General features: G+C 34.2%; 1 protein-coding gene across 1 annotated transcript; it reads left to right on the top strand.

Moving 5' to 3' along the window:
• The first annotated feature begins 665 nt into the window (after nucleotides 1-665).
• Nucleotides 666-23,971, top strand: Rgs21 (regulator of G protein signaling 21). The gene is made up of 5 exons (XM_060365048.1): nucleotides 666-676; nucleotides 4,811-4,872; nucleotides 8,388-8,554; nucleotides 22,751-22,959; nucleotides 23,837-23,971. The coding sequence occupies exons 1-4, from the start codon at nucleotides 666-668 to the stop codon at nucleotides 22,952-22,954; spliced, it is 444 nt and encodes a 147-aa protein (XP_060221031.1). The 3' UTR covers nucleotides 22,955-22,959; nucleotides 23,837-23,971.
• Nucleotides 23,972-25,801: the final 1,830 nt, after the last annotated feature.

The following is a 25,801-nucleotide window of genomic DNA, read 5'->3' as shown; positions in this document are numbered from 1 at the left end:
ATTATTATTTTAATTATCAGTGTTGGATTAAGATAGATGGGCATTAATTAAATAAAATTCATGCTTTAAAATATTAGAGAAAATTATGTCATTATTACATAGGCAGCTAAACAAATTGCAAGCAACTGTATAATGCATTTGCTAGAAAATTTTTGTATGTCAGTAAAAAATTTAAACTTAAGTAGCTGTTTAGGTATGCTAAAAGGTAGAGCCTACCTCACAAAATCAAAGAATAAAGGAAAATGAATAATCTTTAGACATAATGCAGGCCTAAAGGTAATTATTAAGCACATGTTGTAATATTATATATTGAACTTCTTGAAAATACTAGTTGTGATAGCCATGAATGCCTATGAAACTTAGCAAGTAAACAAGCAGAATTATTATTCTAATGGAATACTTATCTTTTTTGCCTGACTCAGAGAAATGTCACATTTATTCAAAGAATTATTTGTTCTTTAGAAGCTAAAATGTTTTGACCAGAGAAAACTTAACAAAATCATAAGAACTGAGACTAGCATGACTTAAAAAATGCCAACTTGTAACCCCGTGACAGGTATTTGCATACTAATTGTCATGTTCCTGCTGTCATGTTACCTTCAGCTTGAAGATCAGTCAGAGAGAAAAGCTGCATCATCTGTGACAGGCAGACAGTGGGACGCAAAATGCCAGTGAAGTGAGTTGACGTTTAAAGCTCTCTTTATCTCAGACGATGTATGAATGAACCACTTGAGCCTTCAGTGGTCTATACGACTTGCTACTTTCATTGATGATAAAAATGTAATTGTTCATACTAACTTTTGGGGTCTTTATTGATGCTTTTTTTTTCTTTCTAAAATATGTCAAAAATGTGTGTTTTGCTTTGCCTCTAAATTTTCTGTTGGCTGGATAAAGAACATTAAATAAATACAAAGTTGACCTCTTTTTTTATCATGTTTTTCTAAATAGTAAGTTAAAGATACAAAAGATGATCTCTGTAAAAAAAAAAAATCCACTATCACAGTACTTATTAAGAAACTTTTACATGGATATTAAGTGCTGGGTAAGGAAGCAGCTGTCACTTCCTCAGGCACGTGAACTCCTTGCTTGAATTTTCCATTCTCCAGCACACTGCTAATTGAGTGTGAACAGCTAAGTTGTTGGATTCCACATTTTTTAATGCAATACAACTGGTTCTAGCTGGCACAATTAGCAAGATAACTGGTAGCTTTCACGCAGTTCCCATCTGGTCCGGCTCTTCTCTGGACATATAATATGGGTACTGCCAGCCTTGATGGCACTTGCTTAATGAAGAAAACAGACAGGAAATCAGCCAAAACCCCATGAAATACTAAGTGCAATTTTGGCTCCAGATACACAGTGAATTTTCTGGCAAACCATACACACATGGAAAGTTACTCTGATTATAAAGTTCTCTCTCTCTCTCTTACACACACACAAACACACAATCACACTCACACACTCTCACACATGCATAAAGGAAAGAGCCACATACACCTCCATTAAGGTTATAATTAAAACACAAATAAAATGAAAAGCAGAAAAATAATAATGAGGGAATGAAGTATTGACCATTTATTTTAGGTAACACATAAGCTAAACAATTAATGAAGCCTGTATAGCTTTAAATTACTTATTCTCTAATTTTCACTTGATGGGTGAAATTTATTGATGTTTCCATAGCTGAATTTTATAAAACACATGAGTGTAATTCCTGTGCATGTCTAACCTAAGATATTTTCTGCGTTTATTTTATACTTCAAAAGCTTTAAGAATGAATTGCATAAACTTTGTGCTGAGGAATGAAATGCCACGACCTAACTCTATATAAGGCATCTAGGTGACTTATGTGACATTCCACTACAGGGTAACTACTGCATGTGTTCCATGTGTTGACGTGGGCCTTTAGGGAAGAAGTTTGAAGAGAGCTAGGGTCTCAAGCAGGCTTGTGCTAAATGTCAGCTCCACCCTCTACTCTCTTTGTGACGGTGTACAAGCACTGATGATCCATTCCCTCATTGGTATCAGGGGAATTCAGCATACCGTTATTGTCAAGTTAACTAGTATGCGACACGCAGAGTGTATTATAAACATCAAAGCACGGTTGTTCACTTTCGTGTTCTTGTCCATATTAGCTTTTACTTCATTTATCAATACCAAAACTTATACTTCCAAAGAAGAATAAAAATACATAGAAAACCTAAATTTAAAAAAAAATTAGTAGTTAAGAGAGGCTGTTTCTTAAAAGAGTTACACTGTACCTAATTTCTGAAAAGGAAGCGCTCCACTTCTTCAAGCTATGATAGTGTAATAAATATTAAAAACTGAATCTCATGGGGAAGAAGTAGGTCAGAAAAGTGAGCATTCCAGGCATCTTTGCAAGCCATGGGGGCTATCCCTTCTGAGAGCTAAAAAGGAGCTTCCCCGTTTAGAGAAGAGTCAACATTTCTTGACCTGAATTTATAGTGGAACACTCCAGCAACCCTAATTGTAGGGTGTCCAATATTCTATGTGCATGTCTACAGAATACAGAGCACTGAAATACATCTCTGTAATTCAAAATATTGTTCTTCCTTTTGTTTACAGTTCCAGACCAGATTCCAGACTATTTTTTTCTGGTTTTCCTGTTTTTACACAACGACGCAAACAATAGGAAAGGTCACTGACTGACACATCTGCATGCTCAGACCTTTTACACCCAAAAGGGTCTTCATGGGACGTTTCATTGGCTGTTACTTCAACTCCTGGCTCAACCAAAAGGGCGTTTTTCCTACGGTCCTGCTGTTCAGTTGTTCTCCAGGCATGCTGTAACACTCTGTCTCTCCTTTCTTTCCCCATGGCACTGTAGGGTGTTAAACCTGAAATATTTACCTACACTTTAAAAAGCTTTTTTCATTGTACTCTCCCAGCATCCTGAAAGCCACATCTTCTATTCATCACTGGTTTTATTTATTATTTATTTATTTTGTTTATTATTTATTTATTATTGTCTAGATTTTAATCATTAAATTTTTGGCCTAGCCACACTCTCTGGGTGCTAGAAGATAACTACTTCTACCTGTTATTAAAGAATCTACATATGATTGGAGAAGTGGACTTTTAAACCAGAATGGACTTACTGATTCTCAGTGTTTTACCTGACGGCCACTTCTCACTCAAAAGGATGTCCTCTCTGCCCTGTGCATTAGCATATACTCCACAGTTACCAAGTTTAGTATTCTTAAAATATTATATCAACTGCCACATTTCAGTTTGCAAAGACTGTTTCATGCAAATGACTTTTATAATAATTTTAGAATTCTGACAAAACTTAGTATGAAAGCAATGCAATTTAACATAATCTTAGTAAAAAAAACAAACAAACAAACAAGGTGTAAATGCACAAATCCACAAAAGCACGACAGTGTAAAATTAAATCTAGGACTAAGACTATCATTTAATTTATGAATAATGAAAACAAAACAATGCAAATATTTTATATGTCCATTTCAATGGTACACACTATGACAAAAGTCTCCTAGACAGTGTGTACCCTCAAATGTTACTAATTTAAAGAAAACATGGAGGTCAAGGGTCCATCACTCAAAAAAGAAATTTGAGACCAAAAAAAAGACAGTAAGAAAAGAAAGCAAAATGAATTACTAGTAGCCTCTCCTCAATCTTCTTATTAGATAAAAAATACAACTCGTATTAAAACAGTGGGAAACTCACTCAACCCTTTAAAAAACATATAAAAGCTGCAGTAAATTACAAACAATACACCATAAAAATAAAAGCATAGCAAGCACTTCACAAAAGCAAAGTTGGCGTTATCAATATGCAATGCAACAGTATGACATGCAATGCAACATTTATAAGGACAGCTGGATGTGAGACTCTCCATTTTATTGTCAACTATTTTAATGTAAGATTTAGTTATCTAACCCCTTTCCCTTTTGTACATCAGAACTACATAATCGAACTCTTTGGCCTGGAGTGGCTTCCTGTGGATAGGGGCTTGTTTCATCAGGATCTTGATCTGTTAAGAGGAATAATAGATGGTATATTTGTGTCTCACAAAACTTACATCTTAAAGCTAATTTCTGATTTGATATAATATTCCCCAAAGTATACCTTCTTCAGAAAACTTCAATCCATAAATTTTTTACTACTATGGAAAAAATATATCACACCCTCTGAACAGACTCCTACATTTAAATAAATCAGTCCAGAACTAGTCTATCAGCCTAAAGAGAGATAAAATCTGATTCAGAGTAAGGTAAACACAGCAAAATCTAAAATCAAACATCTTCCATATCATTACATTGAAATCCTTAAAGGTTCTCTACACTTTCTAAACATTCATAATTATTAAATAGGTAATATGTATATGCTATGAAAAATCATTGATTAATTTTGATTGCTATCAGATAAACTTTTAAATAGAACAAACCTACACATAATTGGTAATATAGTCCAAAAAATGTATAATAGCTTCATAGAACCACTATATCTCTCGTGCCATTAATATAATTTCATTATCTGCAAATATTAATATAATGTCAAAAATTAAGTTTCCATAGGTGTGTGGGTTTATTTCTGTATTGGCTAAATTAATAAATAATTTCCTAATGTATTGTATTTCACTTTATGTTGATATGACATCCCACACTGAAAAAACACTATGTGAGTTTTTTTGACATTTTGCTGTTTCATCAATGGCTCATTTTAATGTCGTAATTAAAAAGATACCTTCAGTTCAAGTATTACTATAAGTTATCAAAGAAAAAGATCACAATGCTATTGTCAAGGGTAGATGCTGTTTCTACAGGTCTCCAGCTACGGAAACATTGGCATGGTCTGAAAACATGGATTCACTCTTAGCTAACCAAGGTAAGAGCCAAGCAATAGTGCATTTTAAAGATGATAATTAAATATAATTCATTAAACCTTGAAAATGACAAATATTTCTTTAAATATGATATTGATCTGTATAAAAATTCATGGGCCAAAGTCAAAATAAATTTAGTTTAAGCATAAATTAAGTTTGTCAAAAGTTCCAATATGAATACAAGGGAAAATTAATTATAAATGATAATCAAGCAAGGACCTTCCATTTTCTTAGTCTACAGTTTGATGTATTTGATCACTGCCATTGGTACAAAAAGAAATATGCAGCTTTTCAAAAACAAAAATGTAAATTAACTACTTTCTCAATATCATGAGCTAAAATAGAAAGGTATAAGTAAATTTCAACTAGTCATCATTTTGAGTGACTACAAAGCATTTGATTTTTTTTAATTAATGTGTGTTTATATATAAGAGCATGGTTCAATATAGCAATTGTGACCAATTATATACAAAACGTTTTGATATTGACATAAAACTTTGTACACAAAATAGTTACAAAGTTTTCCAAAATTTCTGCTTATTTTTTGAACAACCTGCCTCACAGTACAGCGAAATCATCCAGAGAAGAAAATGTGGGATTATAGAGATAAGATAGAATATATGTATAGTATTCATTGTGTTCACCAAATGACATTTCTGTTTTAAATTAATTATCATAAAAGCTTAAAATAAATGAATAATGGCACATTCTGCAATGATGTTTGTTCATACTTAAAGTTAGATTGAATTAAGTGCATTAAAATACTTAGAATATTTTATCTTTATTGACTAAGTCTTAAAGCAGTATGTGAAACAATCCACTTACCATCTTAAGTATAACTAAAGACATTCGTTAAAAATGTTATGGATATGAAACAGTTTTTTTTTCTAAGTTAGAATGGGAAGTATCTTGTGTTCTTCAGTGTGCAACCAAGGGAACAAATCAAGTTTGGAAAGTCTCTCTTAGAATCCCTCTACTCCTTGTCATGTGCATGGCTCCTCCACTTCAAAGGAAATGATTCCTGTATAACAACCATATACAACAGAGCTGAGGAGGGCCTCGAGATGGAGACCACAGCACTCATACAAACACTTTCTGGGCATTTATTTAATACTCCTATAAAAGACCAAAGCCATAGCTTCATCTACATAAATAGCTAGATGATATGGCTTTAATATATACCAAAGTAGAGTAGTACACTTAATTTGTAACCCTTCAAATATGTAATTGACTAGCAAACTACTTAAACTAACTTTTTTACTAACTTTGCCTCTAGATAGACTTGGCTTTCCTGGTAGCTTTCAATTCCTAAAGTCTGCCTACTCCATCTAATGTCCTCTGTGACTTCTAAACAGACGATGCCATTCTATAACTTGATTGCATGCAGTGTGTAAGTCCAGACTCATTTGGAATGTTTTACAGTATGTCTAGAACAGTAGAGTCAATGAAATACTGAATACAGGGCAGAGCCTCATGTCCCCAGGGCTAATTGTTTATTGTGAGCCTTGAGTTCAAATTAAGGGGTGGAAGGAATGTTTTGTTGACTGTAGGCCTTCCTAGAAACTGAGGAGCAGCAGAAAACACGGTCATCTTTTTTTTTCTAACGTTCATCTTTCTAGGATACATTCACATAACCGTTGAGGAGAAAAACTTGATATGCCCTAATGACACACAAAATATTGTCAGACAAGAATAGAATTACTCCTTCTTTATTAATGGGATACTTTATCTTGAACGTTTGGACTTCAAAACTGCATCATGGTTTAGATTCTTTCAGAAAAAATTTACCTTTTACTACAAAACTTAAAATCTAAACTTGTGGCAGATAAGTTTACTACACAGTTAATTTAATCCCATTTGGTTAATAATTTTAAATCACTAATGACAACCATCCTAGCTAACATTTATTCTAAGAATTTTAATTAGTACATGGCAGATTTTACAATGAATTCTCATTTTTACATTGCTTCACGTGAGAAAAATGTCATGCCACTTTTTTTCAGTGTTTTAGACACTTGAGATTTTGTTCTAGAAAGCTCTGTTTTACTTTTCCTTCTAAATTTCACTTTTGTTTCCCATCTGGAAGCAATATATACAAATTTGACATTTCCCATTTCTTTCATATTTTCTTTTTTTTTTTTTTTTTTGTAGTCAATCTTTCAATCCCCCAAATTTTCATAGACTTACTTCTTCCAGAATACTAGACAAGATGGGGTAACTCTCTTCACCTGCAGTAGGAAGACAGGTGCTCTGGCACCTGCAATGTGACCCTTGCAGGAGCTGGAAGAGAAAACCACCAGTATTTCAGAAGGCAAATACTTGAGTGACAAAGCCCTGAAGGACATGTTCCTTATGTGACATAAGCCTCATGTACAAGCAAGCATGCAAACTGCAGAACTAAATATCACGACTTTAAGATATTCGAACAGTATAATCAAAACAGGAGAACTGAAAACAATCTTTCTAATATGGTACATAGCTCCAGCCATACTCTCAACTACACTTATCTCAAAACAATGAGCAAGAATCACCCTTTTTTAATTAGCTGAGTGTATTTAAAAAAAGAATTCTACAAGCATATTTTGATGAGGACTACAGAAAATAGAAGTCTACGCAACAATTCAGAAACTTAAATGTCTTCAAAGCAAGAAATTGTGCTGCGTGTTCGTTTGAATGAATGTTTGATAACGAGTAATCATAAAGTTGAAAACGGGGTTGTTATTTTTCTATAAATCAATATCCAAGCCAAGTAAAAAGAAATGAGCCTACAGATGAGCGGGGCTCCTGTGTAGTCCCTTCTCCAAAGTTGCAAGAGGAATGCAGGCTCACAAGAAATCCTGACAATGACAGGAAATATGAGGCATCTCACATTGAGTGCAGTGCCTAAAGCAACATTGGGAAAAAGCCCTGTTTTTGTTTTTGTTTTTGTTCATTTGTTTGTTTTGTTTTTCAGAATTAAGATTGTCCTAAAAAGAGAGAATAAACACTCAACCCCCATATTTCTTGCCAGTTACTTTCTTAGTTTAAAGACAATATACTTACTACAAACCAATTAAGGTTAGCATTGCTCTTCTCCTTTGAGCCCAAACCAACTTGGCATATTCCCTTGGCTTCAAATTATGTCTCAAAAGCTTACAGCAAAGAAATATATTCTTACCTTGGTTAATATAACATAATTTATTTGAGCTAAGCAGCAAATTAGCACACGGCTCCTTTTTTTTCTAGTACTCGTCAATACATTCTCTGAATCATTAGATCTAAAAATAGAAAATATAGGGATTTATGATAACTGAAGGTCATTTCAAAATATAAATAAAAAATATTTAGACCCATGATTACTCATAAAAACTATGTCTTCTAATTTGTAACTAATACATAAATATTACATGTGGCTGCAAGATAAATATTTGCCAGTGCTCATTTGATACAATGGATTTATTTGGGGAATGTTACTATCTTACAGATGATGTGATCTTACTATTATAGATGATGCAAAGCTTTCTTAAATATTTTGTAGCTGGTTTGGACGCTTTCCGAACATTTCTAAAATCAGAATTTAGTGAAGAAAATGTTGAGTTCTGGCTTGCCTGTGAAGACTTCAAGAAAACAGAAAGTAGAGAAAAGATTGCTACCAAAGCTAAGATGATTTACTCTGAATTCATTGTAGCCGATGCACCAAAAGAGGTGAGTGAAGTCTCTGAGAGCAGTGAACCTGTATCCTGTTTACAGTGAGAGACAGAGGGAATTCTATCTAAAGAGAGAGCTAATCACTTTTTTTTATAGCTAGAAACTGTAAGTAGACCCAAATACACGATACATTCAACACTAGCGTATTTTTAAAATAATTAGAGCTGAAAGAAAACCATCTATCCAGGGGAATGCAACCAGTTTTCATTTTTTACTGTCTTAGAAGTCTACCTTATAGAGTGTAATGTCCTGCGTTCCAAACAGGGGTATGAAGTTTTTAGTAAAAAATGAGGCAGAGGGATTTAGGAAGTAAATCCTCATGTGCAACTTAAAAATCTTCAAAATACAAAGTATCTCAATGGGAAATACAGAATTACTCTGATAATATCTCTTGACACCGTTTATTTTTAATAATTATTGTGCATGCATGTGCTTACTCACAGGCATGCATGTGTACGTATAGATTCACTCAGCTTTGTGTGTGTGGAGGCCAGGCATTGGTTTCCAGGTCTGTTACCATCTAACTATCTACTTATAATAATTATAATATAATTAATATAATTAATTTTAACTGGTATTCAAACATTTTACATGTTAAAGTTTATAAAGATGCCTTGAAAATATGTGACATGAAGCAAAAAGCTTTAAGGCATAAGTAATGGGCAAATGGAAAACTGCATTAAACTAGCAATAGCAAAAACTTCACTCCTAGCACCAGTGATCTTTGCTACAGAGACAAGATAATGATACAAGCATCCCTAACAGCTGCTGTATTTTCTGACCCGGCATCAGGATTTTGCTGAGAGAAAAGGGGTGGTCTTATAAGTTAAATAGAGTGCAAATACATTGATAAAATCTAGGACACAGAGTTATAGGAAGTTCAACTTTTAGATGGACATTAATTACTGCAGCTACTAGTTTGGTATAACACGAACAGACACCAGAACCACTGAAGTGAAGCTCGCAATTCACAGGGGGTAGAAGAGAACTTCAACTCCTGTGGAGATACTTCAACAGTCATTTCCAAGTCACCACCTAAAAATCAATAAATAATTCTGGAAAATTGGAATTGTAGTATGTATGATTTGTCAAGTTGATTAATGTGCCATTTCCTGAAAGGTTTTGAGAGCAACCCTAAAAAAATGTATTTTAGGCAGTGTTTGATAGGCAGTGTTTTTTCTTCCTTACAAATCTAATTAGCAATGGCTACTTTAAGATAACATTAGTAAACATCATGAAAAAAAACTAATAAAAAAATAGTCTTAAAACCACAGCTGAGAGACGGAAGAGGTAGCTCGGCAGTTAGGTACAAGCAGTGCTATTACAGACGACCCGGGTTCAATTCCCGGCACCCACAAGACAGGCCACAATATGCTGGCATCCAAGGGGTCCAGGCACACATGAGATGCATATCCACACATACAGGGAAAAACATCCAGAGACATAAAATAAAATAAAAAATGAAAATGTACAACAATGTAGCTGAACTCAAAGTCATAATTAACAATTTTGACAAAACAATTCTGTTTATTTTCTTAACCTTTCCTTATAAAATAAACATCCTCAGTTATAATTTAGCTAAGTAATGCAATTGCGTTTTTAGTATATAAAACTTCTATAGCTTTTAATATTTTTACCCATCTAATTAATTTTAAGTAAAGAAAATATAAATAAATTCATCGTGCCTTTTTTTAGACAAGAATGTTTTCTTTTTTAATTAATTTATTATTTTTTTATTAATTACAATTTATTCATTTTGTATCCCAGGTGTAGTCTTCTCTCTCATCCCCACCAATCCCCCAGAGGCCCTCTGTGGTAGACTCCTGTCCTGTTCCCTGTTTTCTCCCTCTTCCAATGTCCATCCCATTTTCTTTTGCTTAATCCTTTAGGTGTACAGGTTTTAGTATGTTTATCCTATATTATATGTCTAATATCCACTCATAAGTGAATATATACCATGTATGTCTTTCTACTTTTGAGATAACTCACTTGGAAGGTTTTTTCTAGTTCCCACCATTTGTCTGCAAAATTCATGATTTCCTTGTTTTTAATCGCTGAGTAATATTAGATTGTGTAAATGTACCACAATTTCTGTATCCATTCCTCCATTGAGGGACATCTGGGTTGTTTCCAGATTCTAGCTATTACGAGTAAAGCTGCTACAAACATGGTTGAACAAATGTCCTTGTTGTGTACTTGAGCATCTTTTGGATATATGCCTAGGAGTGATATAGCTGGATTTTGAGGTAGCACTATTCCTAATTTTCTGAGAAAGCACCACATTGATACTAAAGTGGTTGTATAAGTTTGCACTCCCACTGGCAATGGAGGAGGGTTCCCCTTTCTCCACATCCTCCCCAGCATGTATTGTCATTTGAGTTTTTGATCTTAGCCATTTTGATGGGTGTAAGATGAAATCTCAGGGTCATTTAGCAAAGGACACTGTCATCAGAACAAAACAACAGCCTACAGACTAGGAAAGGATCTTCACCAGCCCTTTATCTGACAGAGGGTTAATATCCAGCATATATAATGAACTCAGGAAGTTAAACAGCAACAAATGGAGTAATCCAGGTTTTAAAAATGACAAGTACCAGGCATGGAGATAACCTAGAACCCCTGCACACATGTAGCCCATGGCAGTTTAGTGTCCAAGTGGGTTACATAGTAATGGGAAGAGGGACTGCCTCTGATATAATCTGATTGGCCTGCTCTTTGATCACCTCCCCCCTGAGGGGGGAGCAGCCTTACCAGGCAACAGAAGATGACAATGCAGCCACTCCTGATGTGATCTGATAGACTAAGATCAGAAGGAAGGAGAGGAGGACCTCCCTTATCAGTGGACTTGGGGAGGGGCATGCGTGAAGAAGGGGAAGGGAAGGTGGGAACAGGAGGGGAGGAGGGAGGGGTTGATGGGGGGTACAAAGTGAATAAAGTGTAATTAATGAAATAAAATTTAATTTAAAAAATGGGGTACGGAGCTAAACAGAGAATTCTCAGTAGAGGAATACTGAATGGCAAAGAAATGCTCTAAGTTCTTAGTCATGAGGGAAATGCAAATCATGGTTCCTTTCCAAATAATAGTTATATTGTTTCAAAATTACTCCAAAGTATACAATTAAACACGATAAAATGCACATTATTATCATTGTGTGTGTACATATATAACCACTCTTTCCTTAATACAAATGCCTCAATATTTATTGTCTTCCAATTACATAGAACAATAACATATCTACTAGTAGGTTTATTTATTAAACAGAATTTTTGAGTCTTGGTTTACATAATAAGTTCAAGAAGATAGGAGGAGAGATTGACTTCTCACAATACTCCACAAATAACTGAGAACATTTAATAATAAAACATACTCAAAGTTAATTACTGCCATATTAGAGAATAGAGATTATAACCACATAGAAAGGCATAAAATAAAATAAAATTCCAGAGTGATTCACCATTTAAAGAGACAGGTCATAAAAAATAAGTCTAATTTTATAAAAAGAGCAAATGAAGCTAGAATATTTCAGAGTGAAGACATATTGTTAGCTCTGCAGTAGAAAGCACTGAGTTATTTTCAGAAACTGCATGTATTTTGATTTTGCTAATGTCTGCAGGAGGATGGGGAACAGCCTGAGATATTTGTCTCCATTGTTGGAGATAAAGAGGTAATAGAAAGATTTCAGACTCACCTGGTAGGCAAACTGGATGAGACTACGTGATACGTTTTATAAGTATGGTAGAAGATACAGTGATTTTCATAAAGAGAAAATTAGTCAGACAACTTCATGGGAGACTATTCTCCTTTATTCTATTCAGCTGAAGCTGTGTAACTGACTCTAATAAAGAATTAGATTATGACCAGTTTCCTTGGTAGAAAGTTGTAAGCTGAAGAACAGTGGGCAGTCCTGTTGTCTAGGTGTCTGCTAAGTCTTGCTTTCGAATGCTCATGTCTTTATTTCTTCAGCTGTAAAATTGCTACTGACTTAATCAATTTCAATTGATTGCATCTAGACTGTACTAAACTTAATTACGGACCCTTGTCTGTAATCTGACATCGTATGGTCATCAAGATACCGTCCTCACAGGCAAAGAATTCACACAAATACCTGCCTTTCAAGTTTCTATGACAGATTTAATCATCTCAACGGCATTTTGTGCCCTCTCTTTTATAGTATCATCTTCCTTCTGGTTCCCCCTTTAACCATGAGATACTATGACACAGCACAAAATCTAATGTTTAGATATATCTCAATTTGGAGCCAAATGCACTGCCTCTTTTTTGTTGTGCAGCCTTTTAACCCCTGGGATTCACTTTCCTCATCTAAAACAGGAAAATGACATACGTAAATAAAGCAGATGAAAATGGTGATTAAATGAGACATTATTGTTAGCAATTATACCATTTGAGAAAGGTTTTAAGATATTTTAATCTGTAAGCATGTACAAAAGTGAGGAGTTAAAGTTTAAAGTATTAAAAACAGTCACTTGCAGATTTCTGTGAAGATGGAAGGACAGATTTTTAAGGGTTTGACAAGGTAAATATTAACATACATTGTAAAAATATGCTAACAAATCACCATCCCCCATTCAAAGGAGAAACTCATTGTAGGAATCCCAGCTTGATGGGCTAAAGGGAAAGTGTTTCATGAAGAAAAATATATGACCCAGCTATTTTGAGGAAGACATTCTGAATATTTTAGACATTTTTTCTTTCACATTAAACTAATGTAGATGAGAAGTGCATGAGAGCTATGAAGAAAACTTAATTCTCAATATTGTACCTATTCATATTTCAGTATGGACCATTAATGTCATATGTTTAAATATTTTTAAAGTCAAAATATTGATTCGTTTTCAGAAACTGTCTTAGAAAAACAATTAAAATTATCTTCATTTTTCATCAATGGTCTTATATGTCATTAGGAAGGAAATTATTTGGAGGAGAGTTGACTCAGCAGGAAGACAAATTTGTTGCTCTTGGAGAGGATCTGAGTTTGGTTCCCAGCACCCAACTGTATTACTCTAGCTCACAACATCCTTTGTTACTATAGTTCCAGGTACTAAGACTCTTCTTCTGACATCCACAGACACCAAGCTTGATGTAGTTCACAGAGATGGAAACAAGATACTCATACACATAAAATACAACACAGAAATATTTTTTAAAAAATAACAGCAATATCAAGTCCACTGTTATACCCACCATTACTAGTAATCAGAAGGTCACCCTCATTCTGTGAGATTAGAAAGCTGTGCAGAGAAACGACAATATAATGTCTATAATTTACATACTTTCAGAGGTACAGCCTTCTATCTGAGGGATTAATGAGCATTCATAAGACATGAATGCTTTCATTTGAACTAACTGAAAGAATAAAAAAATAAAAACATCCAAGCTCAGTTTGATTTTATCACCAACCAAGGCAACAGTTTCTTTCTTTATTTAATTATTATATTTTCTTTTATTTTTTAAATTTTTGAGTGAACTTCGTATATGACTACTGTATTTACATAATTTCTACCTCCTTTCTTCTCTTTTGCTCCCCTCTTGCCTCAATGCTCTCTCTTAAATTCATAAGCTGTTCTTTAGTCATTATTTTTACATATATACACATTCTACTAAGAATCTTTAGTGTTGCTCATATGCACATGTATTTAAGGCTGACCACATGAGCTCAGATTATCTCACGGGGTCACATCCCCAGAGAAAACTAATTAATTTTTAACAACCACTAACTGCCTGTCTTTCCTCATCAAAGGGCGGTTCCTTGTGAAATTTGCCCCATCCATGTTGGCATGTCAGCCAGTGTTGTCTTTGGATGCAACTTCCCTGCCGTGCTGAGAAGGCACCATCATGCAGCAGCTGTCCTTCGCTCTGACTCTTACAATCTTTATTCCTCATCTCCACTGTGCCCTGAGCTTAGGATGCACCAGGAAGGAGTAAGAACTCCACAGTTACTTATTCTCCTCGTTTTTACCGTTTGTGGGTCTCATTACGACAAAAAAAGTTCCTTTAATGAAGGGTAAGAACTACATTTACCTGAAAAGAATGAAAAGAATGAGGAATTTAATATAAGTTTTCTCCAGTTTTTAATTTAAAAAGTGGCTTAAAATAAAAAATTAAGTGTAAAACAAATGAAAGTTCATTATATCTGGACAGACATCATGAGTTCAACACAAGGCATTAAATTTTTCTTTATTTTAAATAAAGTTAGTTTGAAACTGAAGTGGGTGAATAAATAAGCATATCATTTGTTGGTAAAGAGGAGCCTATGAATACAGGTGTGCAGATGTATTTCCCTCTGTTACTGTAATAATACTTTGTATTTTCCATTCTTTATCAATATTGAAATATCATTTACTATCAATTATCCAGTGTGTTAAAGTCATTTTGATAATTATTTTTATTTAGCAATTATGATAACAGTTCATTCCCAACTATAGTTATCTCCAAATATATTGGGTTTTGTTCATTTCTTAGTTGCCTTCCATTTTATTTACTCACTGAGAGTTGTGTGTGTGTTGTATGTATGCTACACACTATTTCAACATTTAAGAAAAGAGACATTATTGATTCTTCAGTTAATGAGCCACCCATTTTTGAAGGAGAAGGCTTGGGATTTAAAGAATTACAGATTTTACAAGCATTATGATGGAAAAATATAAAGTAAGAGGAAACTATTTGATGGGAAACTCTGACTCTAGAAGATCAGACTATATGTATCAGAAATAGTAATTAGTAAACCTGGACCATGATTTGAGAAGAGGTGTAAATAAGTAGAACAAGAAGGTAAGAAGAAGAGAGAGAAGAGTGAATAATCTAGAGTCAAGGAAAGGACTATCCAAACATAAAGAAAGTTACCTATGTGGTGACAGCAGCTAGGGGGTAGTGTGGCAGGGTGTCAAAAATGCCACTGCACCTTCCAAATCACCTTGAGTTCTGCACTATCATTTAATCTATATTCACTTTAAGGCACCTCTTAAAGAAAAAGAGTGTCAGAAGCATTAGATGATGATAGATATATAGACAGATAGATGAAGGGTAGAGAGAGAAACAGAGAGAATGATAACTAAAGAAGCTGAAATAGCTGTGGAGGGCTTTTATGTGGACTGCCTTGTTCCATCAGCACGTTCATTCATTGCCTCAGAGAAATGTTACTAGCATCCACAAACAGCAGAAAAAAAATGACCCATGATTTAAAAAAAAAAAAAAAATGGGCCTCCCAGCTACGAGGATCAGCATGGTTTCAAATTTCTTGTCTAGATCTACTACTTGTTTTTAAGTTTTTATGACATAGCCTGAAAGCCTTGATATTTCTTCCAAAGGCAGAAGAAAACATAAATAGTCACACACACACAAAAAATCTATTTTCTTTTCTACGAAATATCTCATTTTTCTTCTCATACTTTCTCTAATGTGTATGACATCTGAGGCTATACAGTCCAGGTTTAAATATGGCGTTAGGAGGCAAAGGCTGCCAGGAATTTGTCTTTCAATTGTACATTTGTTCAAAGCGACAATTTATGCATTTCAAACTAAACACACAAACCTCATATTCTTTAATCTTCCCTGTAGTCTGTACCTTTTAACCTGGGACAACCAGGCTAATGCTGGCGACAGGAAGCTATCAGTCTGACTCCCTCCCAGCTGCACTAACAACATCAAGCCCCAGCATGTATATTTAGAAATCTGTGCGCATCAGGATTTTACGTGTGTCAGCGCCTTTTCCCACAGAAGCAGAAGAGGCATCTGGTTCTTATTCAATTCCATCTTTGCTTTGACTATGTGTCTAATTAATCAAGGTGCTTTTTAATTCTATTCCCTTCCTTTCTCTAGCCCAATTTAATGTGTTAGCAATGCCTCCTAACTTATGTCATCTATTTCTGTCAGGAAAGCCTCTGATAACAAGCGAGTAGAGTCTTGAGAAGGCACAGATTCCTTGTAGATGCTGCAAAAGGCTATGTTTTCTCTAATCGCAGCCCTTGAAAATATATTTCAGGATTTCATTTGCCTTTAATGATGCCAAAAATGAATTAATACAAGAAGTGCTAGTGGTAATTAAATAGAATTAAGAAACGAAAAACATGATTACAGATGGCTTTGATTTAAGTACTAGTTTGTAAGCACAGTTGTGAATGAGGTCCAAGATGCTACATGGTCATGTTTTGTAAGGTATTTTATTTCTGCACGCTTACATCCTGTGCTTAATGACAGTCTCCTACTACACCGTACATTCTAAATGAGGAAAGGCCACATAACTTTAATGTGAGAGCAAAACGGATTCATTCAAATTCCATTTAAAAATATATTTTAAAATATATAAAGCACAGTTTAGAGTCAAAAGAGGAAGTCAACAGGTACACTGAAAATATATTCTTCGTGTGAAAATAATTTGCTGAAACTTAAAAGGATTTCAAAATTCGGGTGTAGGAAAATAAAAACAGAATTTGGTTTACACTTATTTTCAGCTAACCAAAGCCTGAAAATGGTTATGATTACATCTCAACTCTCCTTTTGTGAGAACAAGAATCTTGTGTCCTGCTTTCTTAGATTGGCAGTGTAACAGTCTGAGTCATTGAAGAAAACCTTTTGAAATATAAGCAAATAAGATACTGTTTCTCAAAGTACCTGAAATGAAGAGTATCTATACAAACAAAAATGAATGTTTATTTATGTTATTAATATAAACTGTTCTACATTTACTTTGATATAAACAAACAATATGTATATTGTTAATAACATATAATAATTTAATATACATATGAAAATGAAAAGAGAGTGCTGGTTTCCATTTAAAACTTATCTACTGATATCTTTAAAATCTCAGATAATGGCATTTCTAGTTGTGACTAGATCATTCTAAATTATTTCTTCATTCTTCTTTTTCTCACAGCGCATTTTCTAATCAGCATCTTCTATCATTCTTTAGAATGTTCCTCAAACCCAGCCATTTTTAAAATTTTTATTAATTTCCATTTATTCACTTTGTATCCCAGCTGTAGCCCCTTCTCTCATTCCCTCCAACCCATCCTCCCTCCCTCATCTCCTCCCATGATGCCCCTTCCCCAAGTCCACTGATAGAGGAGGTTTTCCTCCCCTTCCCTCTGAAATAGCCTATCAGGTCTCATAAGGACTGGCTGCATTGTGTTCCTCTGTGGCCTAGTAAGGCTGCTCCCCGCTCTTAAGACATGCTCTAAGGTCATAATGACTGGGTAATAAGTCCTTTTTGCTAAATCTACTATATGTGTTTGGAAAATACACACTCTGTCCCTGGAGCATCGCTCCCTAATCCACCACCTACTGCTCACAAATCTGATTAGGTTTGTAGATCATCTTCCTCATTTTCAGACCATGCTATTCAGTCCACTCTGAATCAGTGATTATTTAAGTCCACGTTCACAGTATTACCTTACTAAAATTCTCTTAATTGTTCTCATGATACATAAAAGAGTGATTTAGTGTTACAGGTTCTATCACCTACTTAATTCACCCAGCTCTTTCCTTTCCCTGCTTGAAGCCCAACAGGGTTCTTTCAGTGAGTCTTCCCACAGGCATGCTCCAGATTTCACAATTCTCACTCACAATAATACTTCAAAGGCCAGTTTCAACTCTCACCATCTTGAAGGAGACACATTTCTAGAAAACAAAGTTTTTCTTTTGGATTACTTCTCAAAGTCTGTTCTTCTAATTGATTTTTCATCATGATTTCCTTGGTATCCTCAGATTCTAGCCCAGATCTATACAACTGCTCATTAAATACCCTAAATGACTTAAACTCTGGAAATAGTGTATATAGAATGGATAGCTTTTAAATATATGATAAATTTTTCTAAACAATGAGGAAAATAACTGTGATCATCTTACATAAGACTTAACACAAAAGGTTTACATTAACAATTAGAACATCACTATTAATATTTCACTTGTAATTATTTCCATATTTGAAATCATCTTTTAAATTCTTGCATATTATTTTAAAATTGAATCCATTAGTAAACATTTTCATCATTGGAAAAGACAGAATTGCTAAGGAAAATAAAACTAGAAAGAAATGAGAGCACAGAATGCTGGAAATGAGTAACCACTCTGCTGATTTTTTTTTTTTTTTTGAAATCTGTAAAAAAAAAAAAAAGAATAATTAGAAAAAAAATGGAAAAGATGGTTAATACAAGACCGGTTAATTCCATCCTCTGAATTGTTGAATTCGTGTGTCATAACAAATCTCCTTTCTCAGATAATCAAAATTAAACACTTAACTAAAACTTTTTATACCCAAATCTGTTTAAGTATGAACCTAATTCCATAAGACTTCTATATCAGGGGCTGGAGAGATGGCTCAGTGGTTAAGAGCACTGTTTGCTCTTCCAAAGGTCATGTGTTCAATTCCCAGCAACCACATGATGGCTCACAACCATCTATAATGTGAACTGATTCTCTCTTCTGGCAGGTGTAAATGCAGATAGGACACTCATATACATAAAATAAATAAATTTTAAAAAAAGACTTCTAGATCAAAATTACACATAATAATAAGAAAATGACAGAAACTTTTTTTTGTGACATAGGAAAGCTTCTTGGGGAATACTTGTTACTAATTAAAAAATACAGGGAAAAATGTTGTATATGGGATACAACACCCAAGTCAGGAGAAGTTTAGGTGGGAAAACAAGTGTGTGTGAGATGCACTGGGAACAGAGAGGATAACCACGTGTCTGGAGGTCCCACCAGGGACAATCAAGATGCTGAAAACACAGAGGGTGGGACTCAGATGTCAGAACGGGATGTTTGACACACATAACACAGAAATTTAATGGAATTCTAGGTAAATATTCATATAACAAAGAGTACTTGGGTGAAACTGATACAGTAGTACAGTCCACAGGGTTGAGAGGAAAAGATTTTATAAGAAATACCACAGAGGAAGGAGAGATTAAGTAGTTAAAGCTAAGCTGTAGACAAGAGACTGAAAATGAAAATAATTACTGTGAGGCTCCAGGATCAAAGGCACAATTTACACAGAAACACACATACATGATCAGAGAAGAAAATATTGTCAGGGATGATTCCTGTGTGTCAAGACTGAACAAGTTGAAGAAAAATAATGACGTTTATATAAACATGTGGGTGTGATATTTTTGTCACTGATATTAAACTGAATTGCCAAGACACATCTTCATAAAACTACTGACTATCTACTGGGAACAAAGATGAGCTCATCTTTGAGGTATCAGTAGCTGAGGGTGGCAATTCCTTGGAAGAAAAGCAAGAAAGTCAGCAGTGGATACATTTTGATACTAATATTAATGTGTTTAAACGTAATTCTTTTTAAATTTTGGATTATTTTGAATAAATATAAAATAATCTCTTCAATAAATACAATACAATACAATAAATACAGTATGTATTTATTGGGTCCTTAGCTTTGTGAGGAATGCAAAAAACGAAAATATCTGACAGATTTTTCTGCGACAGAAAACTTTTGTAAGGTTGTAAACTTTTTTTTTTGATCTATTCAAAATCTCAGAAGGAAAAAAAAAATGTTACTTGAATCTAGCCTTAAGCACAAAAATTTTCGTTAAAGCCTTACATGAAATAAGTGATTTAGTTAAGTGGGAAAATGAGAAAGACGTGTTCACAAGAAGCTAAACATAAAGTCTATGCTGGGAATTTTCTAATTTTGTAAGAACACAAAGTGTAAGTAGAAGCAGAGGAGTTTCATCTCAATAGTAAAGCTGTTGGCTGCAGAGCGGACATAGAACAAAAGACAAGGGTAACACAAAGAACATGAATGTCTAAGTAAGACATGGTTATGATCATGACGATCGCGATGATGATAATGAAGGTGTTGATACTGGTGATGTAATAACAGTACACATGACTATACAATAGGCACCAATTAATTCTACTGTCAGTCAAACCTCTTCTAGAGAATGTCTAAACATAATAGGTTAAGTTGTTCCACATATCATTAGGGGAAGATACATCACTAATGATGCTGTTTAAGAATTTCTACATATCTGAGTGAAGAAATGAATGACAGCTTATATTTACTTATCCATATAACTTAAGACATATATCATAATCACAATATCATATTATACATTGTATTATATATTATATAACAAGTTAACATGGATATTCACAAAAGAAGACATGTTCCTGATAGTAGTCACTGGTCATTCATTCTACTACAAAGAAGTTTAAATTTCTTATCACAGCACATATGGCATACTAGACCTGGCTGACCCCTCACTTCAAATCTCACTCACGCTTCTCAGAACTTGGGTTTCTTTTCTTGCATATTACACCCCAGCCATCCAGGTAAGTTGCTCTTTAGAACTTAAAATCTTTGTTGTGCCTGGGTTCTGCACTGTTTATCTGTTAGAAATCTTTCTCCAAATTCTTAAGTATCTGACTTTTTATTGTTCAGTTTTAACTATGACAGATTTTATTTCATCGGATGTCATTCCTCAAAATAAAGACATTATATGGCACATAGTGAATACCCCAATCATTTGGGAGAATCAATCAATCAATCAAGATGATGTGTCAGACACATCATCTGATTCAGTCTAACTAATCAGTGTATCTCCCTGCAGTGACATCATCTGACTCAGGCCATTAATAGACTAAAGTAAGGAAACAGAAACTCGCCTTCTCCACGTCCATCTCCCAAGGTTACCAAGACATCAGTGGTAGAGGATAGATTTGAATGGGCATGTCTCCTCTTTTATGAAGGGGAAACTGATTCCAGGTTTGGGGAGATTTAAGGAAGTTTCCACATTTTATCTGGAACTTTGAGGAAGGGCCAAAGAATAATCAAAACTATAGAATTATAGCTGTATCTGGAATCAGTGAATATCTCAAATCCTCACTAAAGGAAATTATATGAGAACTAATCATGCACTTTTGATTATTCCTTTCTAATAATTATTTTTTATTATTTTCTCTCTAACATAGTATTCAATAAAATATTCTATAATATTTATTCATTAACAAATAAAACCCTTTACGATAAGAGCTATTGCTATTCACTTTTATGCCTTAGAAATTGAAACTACAGATTTTCATATACACACAGCAAGTTTAGGAGCTGAATTGGATTTAATTGAAGCTCAGTCTACCTATCATTTAGTTTCACTTCAATACTGCATAAGTGATGTTTATGAGTTTTCTTTTACCAAAACCCCAAATTGTAGCACTTTATCAACTCTCACATTATCTTCTGAGATGTTCTCATTTTATTCCATAAATATCTATTGATTTCTTATTATGTGGTAAATATTCAGTTAAGTACTAGAAATGATGATACATGAGATACAGTACCTGCCTTTGGGGAGCTTATAATATTAGGATTCAAATATATTTTAGACATCATAAATAATTTTAGTTTAATTCAGTTGCCCTGAATAAAATTTTTGCTGCTCAAATATCCTGGAATATGGATAGAGATGAGCAAGTATCTGCTGAAGAAGTTGGTTTGCATTTTAGCAGTTTGGGGGTGAATAGTTTATTCCAATGTATTTAGGGTCTACTGGGAACATGTTTTGTTTTCTTGCTGTCTTCTTGTTGCTGTTGTTGTTATTGTTGTTCTCTCTGTGTGTTTCTCTGTCTTTGTCTCTGTCTCTCTCTGTATAATTAAACATAAATGCATTTTGATCTACAAAAGGTAGGATGGCAGTGAGGAAAAGGTATAATCTGTTTTACTTGTCAAATAGAAAGCTTTGGAATAGAAAGCAATGCCTTGGGAACCAACAAAGATTGCTAAGTATAGCGAGAATGGTAAAAACCAATCAAGAATATTATAGTTAATCTTGTGTTGTACACATTTGGAATTAAGATCAATGTATTAGAAAAATAAGCTGGTATGAAAAAAATATACTTCAAATTGTAATGTGTTTTGATTGAATTTTCATTTTGCCTTTTTAAAAAGCATTTTTGACTTTTTAAAAAGTCAGCTTTAGATGTTTCTGTCAATGCCAATGTTTATGTCAATGTCTCAAACTAGTATACATTTTAAAACCAAGAATATGTTCATCATGTCAAAAAATAAATGCATGACCTTGCTGCTATTTTCCATCAAAAATCTTTCTGGTTGAAAAAAAATCAGCAATAAGTATGCCTAGCATCCTGATAAACCATAAATGCTTTGAATAATCTCATGTAATGATTTGCAACTTTGTTTTCTACAGATTAACATCGACTTCAGTACCAGAGACCTCATCTCAAAGAATATTGCTGAACCAACTCCAAAATGCTTTGATGAGGCTCAGAAATTAATTTATAGTCTCATGGCCAAGGATTCATTCCCTCGTTTTCTAAAATCAGAGATTTATAAGAAACTGGTAAATAGCCAACAGGTTGGAAACCATAAAAGATGGCTGCCTTTCCTGTGAAGAAGGTAAATAAAAATAGTATACAGAAAGGCTACAATATCTAAAATATATAAACAATATAAAATATTTTAAAGTTTAGAAAATATTTTTATTTTATCAAAATTCATATATATATGAATATATAAAATGCAGTCATTTTATTAGGTACTTTAAAATCTAGCAGAAGAATAGAGTTGATGGAGATAAACTTTTCAACCACAAGTGAATATTTTTATACATTATAATTTCAAGAAAAATATAAGTATCATCCTGTCACAGAGTTGAAGACTGCTTAGCATCATATACAACATTTTAAATACCATTTGCATTATTCAAAAATCTCGCTTCTGTAAAAAGAAAATTCTAAACTTAAAACATAATTTTTCATTTTCTGCATTCAATGATTCCTTGTGAACTATAACTGATAATGTGATGATTATCTGAACTACTGTGGCTTTAAAGTTAAAAGGAAAAACTAATGTATTTGTGCACATTTATACATAAGCCTAATACTGCCAGAGACCAAATTTTTCAAAATCTATTACTTGACTCGATAATAGCCTGATATAGATGTGTATATGAAAAGGGTCTTGTGAGTGGTAGATTTTATATTCTCCTACTAAAAGGAACAGAGGGGAAGGAGGCACAATCAACATCAGATGATGAATAAGGTAGCAGTGACTGTGCCATAAAGTAGAAAGTTATTGCATCATCATCTATCCATTGTGAATTAAGAGTCTATTTGTTTGCTCAGTGCTCGAATTCTCTCATAATGCCCAAATAAAAATAAAAATTTTTATTTTACTAAATTATATATTGATTTTAACATACAAATATAAATTATTTCCTGTACATATGATATTGTAATGATTCAACATTTGTCTTTCCATTTTATTTTCACAGATTTATTTCACTTTATTGCCATTATCTGAGACTGAAAGTTTTTAAATGGAAGGAAAACACCAGTGACTTATTTTGCTATTCATTTGGTAGACAAAAATCTTGCTGCCTCCTCTTCATAAAAAATAAACACGTAAACACATGCAAATGGACAATTCCCTGTGCACTTGCAAATGAGTCCAAGCCTGGCATAGCACAAGTGAACTACATGTTTCGGGGTTTTGCACAATAAAGTGAAATATGTACACTCTACCGGCATTTACTCTACTGGCTCAACATCAGGATCTGTTTTAAATGGGATATCTTATTTATTCGAGGAACTGTAAGGACGGGAGGCATCTAGAAATCATACAATCATACTCTTACATCCAAATAGAAAAAAAAAAAAAAACTGAAAGCTCAGTTGCTTCTTGAGATCACACATCCGGTGAGTGGCAGAGCCGTAAGTGCAGGAAATGTCACCACGTTGTCACACTGGGGCTTGATCCAAGAAAGCAGTGTAGTCCTTTTAGTCCTTTCCGACTTGCGTGGCAGGGAAGTGTGGGATCTGAACGCCAACAAGCCTCCCACACTCTGGCAAGGTCCCACTTGCGTGGCAGGGAAGTGCGGGATCTGAACGCCAACAGCCTCCCACACTCTGGCAAGGTCCCACTTGCGTGGCAGGGAAGTGTGGGATCTGAACGCCAACAGCCTCCCACACTCTGGCAAGGTGCGGTGAATGTCTGATTCGTCTCTACAGTCCGTTTGTAAATTATTGTCACCCAGCAAAACTTTTTAAAATGTATTTACTGTTTTATTAATTACGGTTCACTCACTTTGTCTCTGAGCTGTAGCCCCCTCCTTAGGCCCCTCCCCCCCTCATCTCCTCCTATGCCCCTCCCCCAGCCCACTAATAGGGACTGCCTCTGACAGGAACTCAGTGGCCTGCTCTTTGATCACCTCCTCCTCCCTGAGAGGAGAGCAGCCTGACCAGGCCATAGACGAGGACAATGCAGCCAGTCCTGATGAGACCTGATAGACTAGGAACAGCAAAACGTTTATCATCGGTTTTCAGGAACTGAAGGAGCCTCCCCACATCCCAAATTCAAAACCTCAAGGCCATAGGAGCTTGCTATCAGTTAAAAACTGATGTTAAATGACCTCTTCTGGAATACCAAGCTAAGATTTGCCACAGCAGAACACTCCTACTCACTTTCCACCATGAGCCATAATGCTAGGATCTCTAATTAAATAAATCAGAAAACAAACGATGAAAGGATTTTGAAATGCTCAGTAATGAGAATTTTAGAAAGATATCAAGAGTTCCTCCCATATACATGATTCCATTCATGACTCTTTTACACTATATGTTATCTTGGCCCATAGTTATCATTGTAAATGCAAGCAGAAAAAATTACAGAGAATGTGAAAAAAGTTGTACACATCTTGATAATAAAATTATACAATAATGTTGCAATGTCATTTTAAAACATTTTAATTTACTTTAAAAATGAAGTTATCAAAATAAAAGTTAGCAGTAACAGGCTAATAAAATTACAAAATAATTGAGCAGAAATGACGTTCATAAGAAGACTCTTTGTATTGTTTTCACTTTTACATTTGTTCCTTTCTCTTTTGAGACTAGGCCTATGGCTTCACTAGTCTAGCCTCAAACTCACTATCTTCCTGCTTTAATATCTTACTAATGGGATGATAATCATGAACCATTTTGCACACACATTTGACTTTTTTTATTTTCTAACACTTCTTAGAGAATATGTTTTAGCAGGACGGATTTTCCATCACTGGATTAGACTGAAGAAAGTTAGATGGTCTATATTCTAAAAGAATATTGGACTCTTAATAATTTTGTGTGTGTTGTTATAATCATAAATTTACTTTAACCTCTTTGAATTGTTTGCATATCAAATATTAATACTTTAATCAACACAGATATTTCTACTTATACAAATGTAGTTTCTTATATTT

This window comes from Meriones unguiculatus, chromosome 11 (assembly GCF_030254825.1).
Source record: "Meriones unguiculatus strain TT.TT164.6M chromosome 11, Bangor_MerUng_6.1, whole genome shotgun sequence".
Classification (NCBI taxonomy): Eukaryota; Metazoa; Chordata; class Mammalia; order Rodentia; family Muridae; genus Meriones; species Meriones unguiculatus.
Note: the sequence above shows the minus strand (reverse complement) of the source record. Positions and strands in the feature narration are given on the sequence as shown.

Excerpts from the sequence above, each read along its gene's own strand:
- Rgs21 (XM_060365048.1), top strand. Across the intron at positions 4,873-8,387 it reads TTCACTCTTAGCTAACCAAG|CTGGTTTGGACGCTTTCCGA; the intron begins GTAAGAGCCAAG and ends AATATTTTGTAG. Across the intron at positions 8,555-22,750 it reads TAGCCGATGCACCAAAAGAG|ATTAACATCGACTTCAGTAC; the intron begins GTGAGTGAAGTC and ends TGTTTTCTACAG.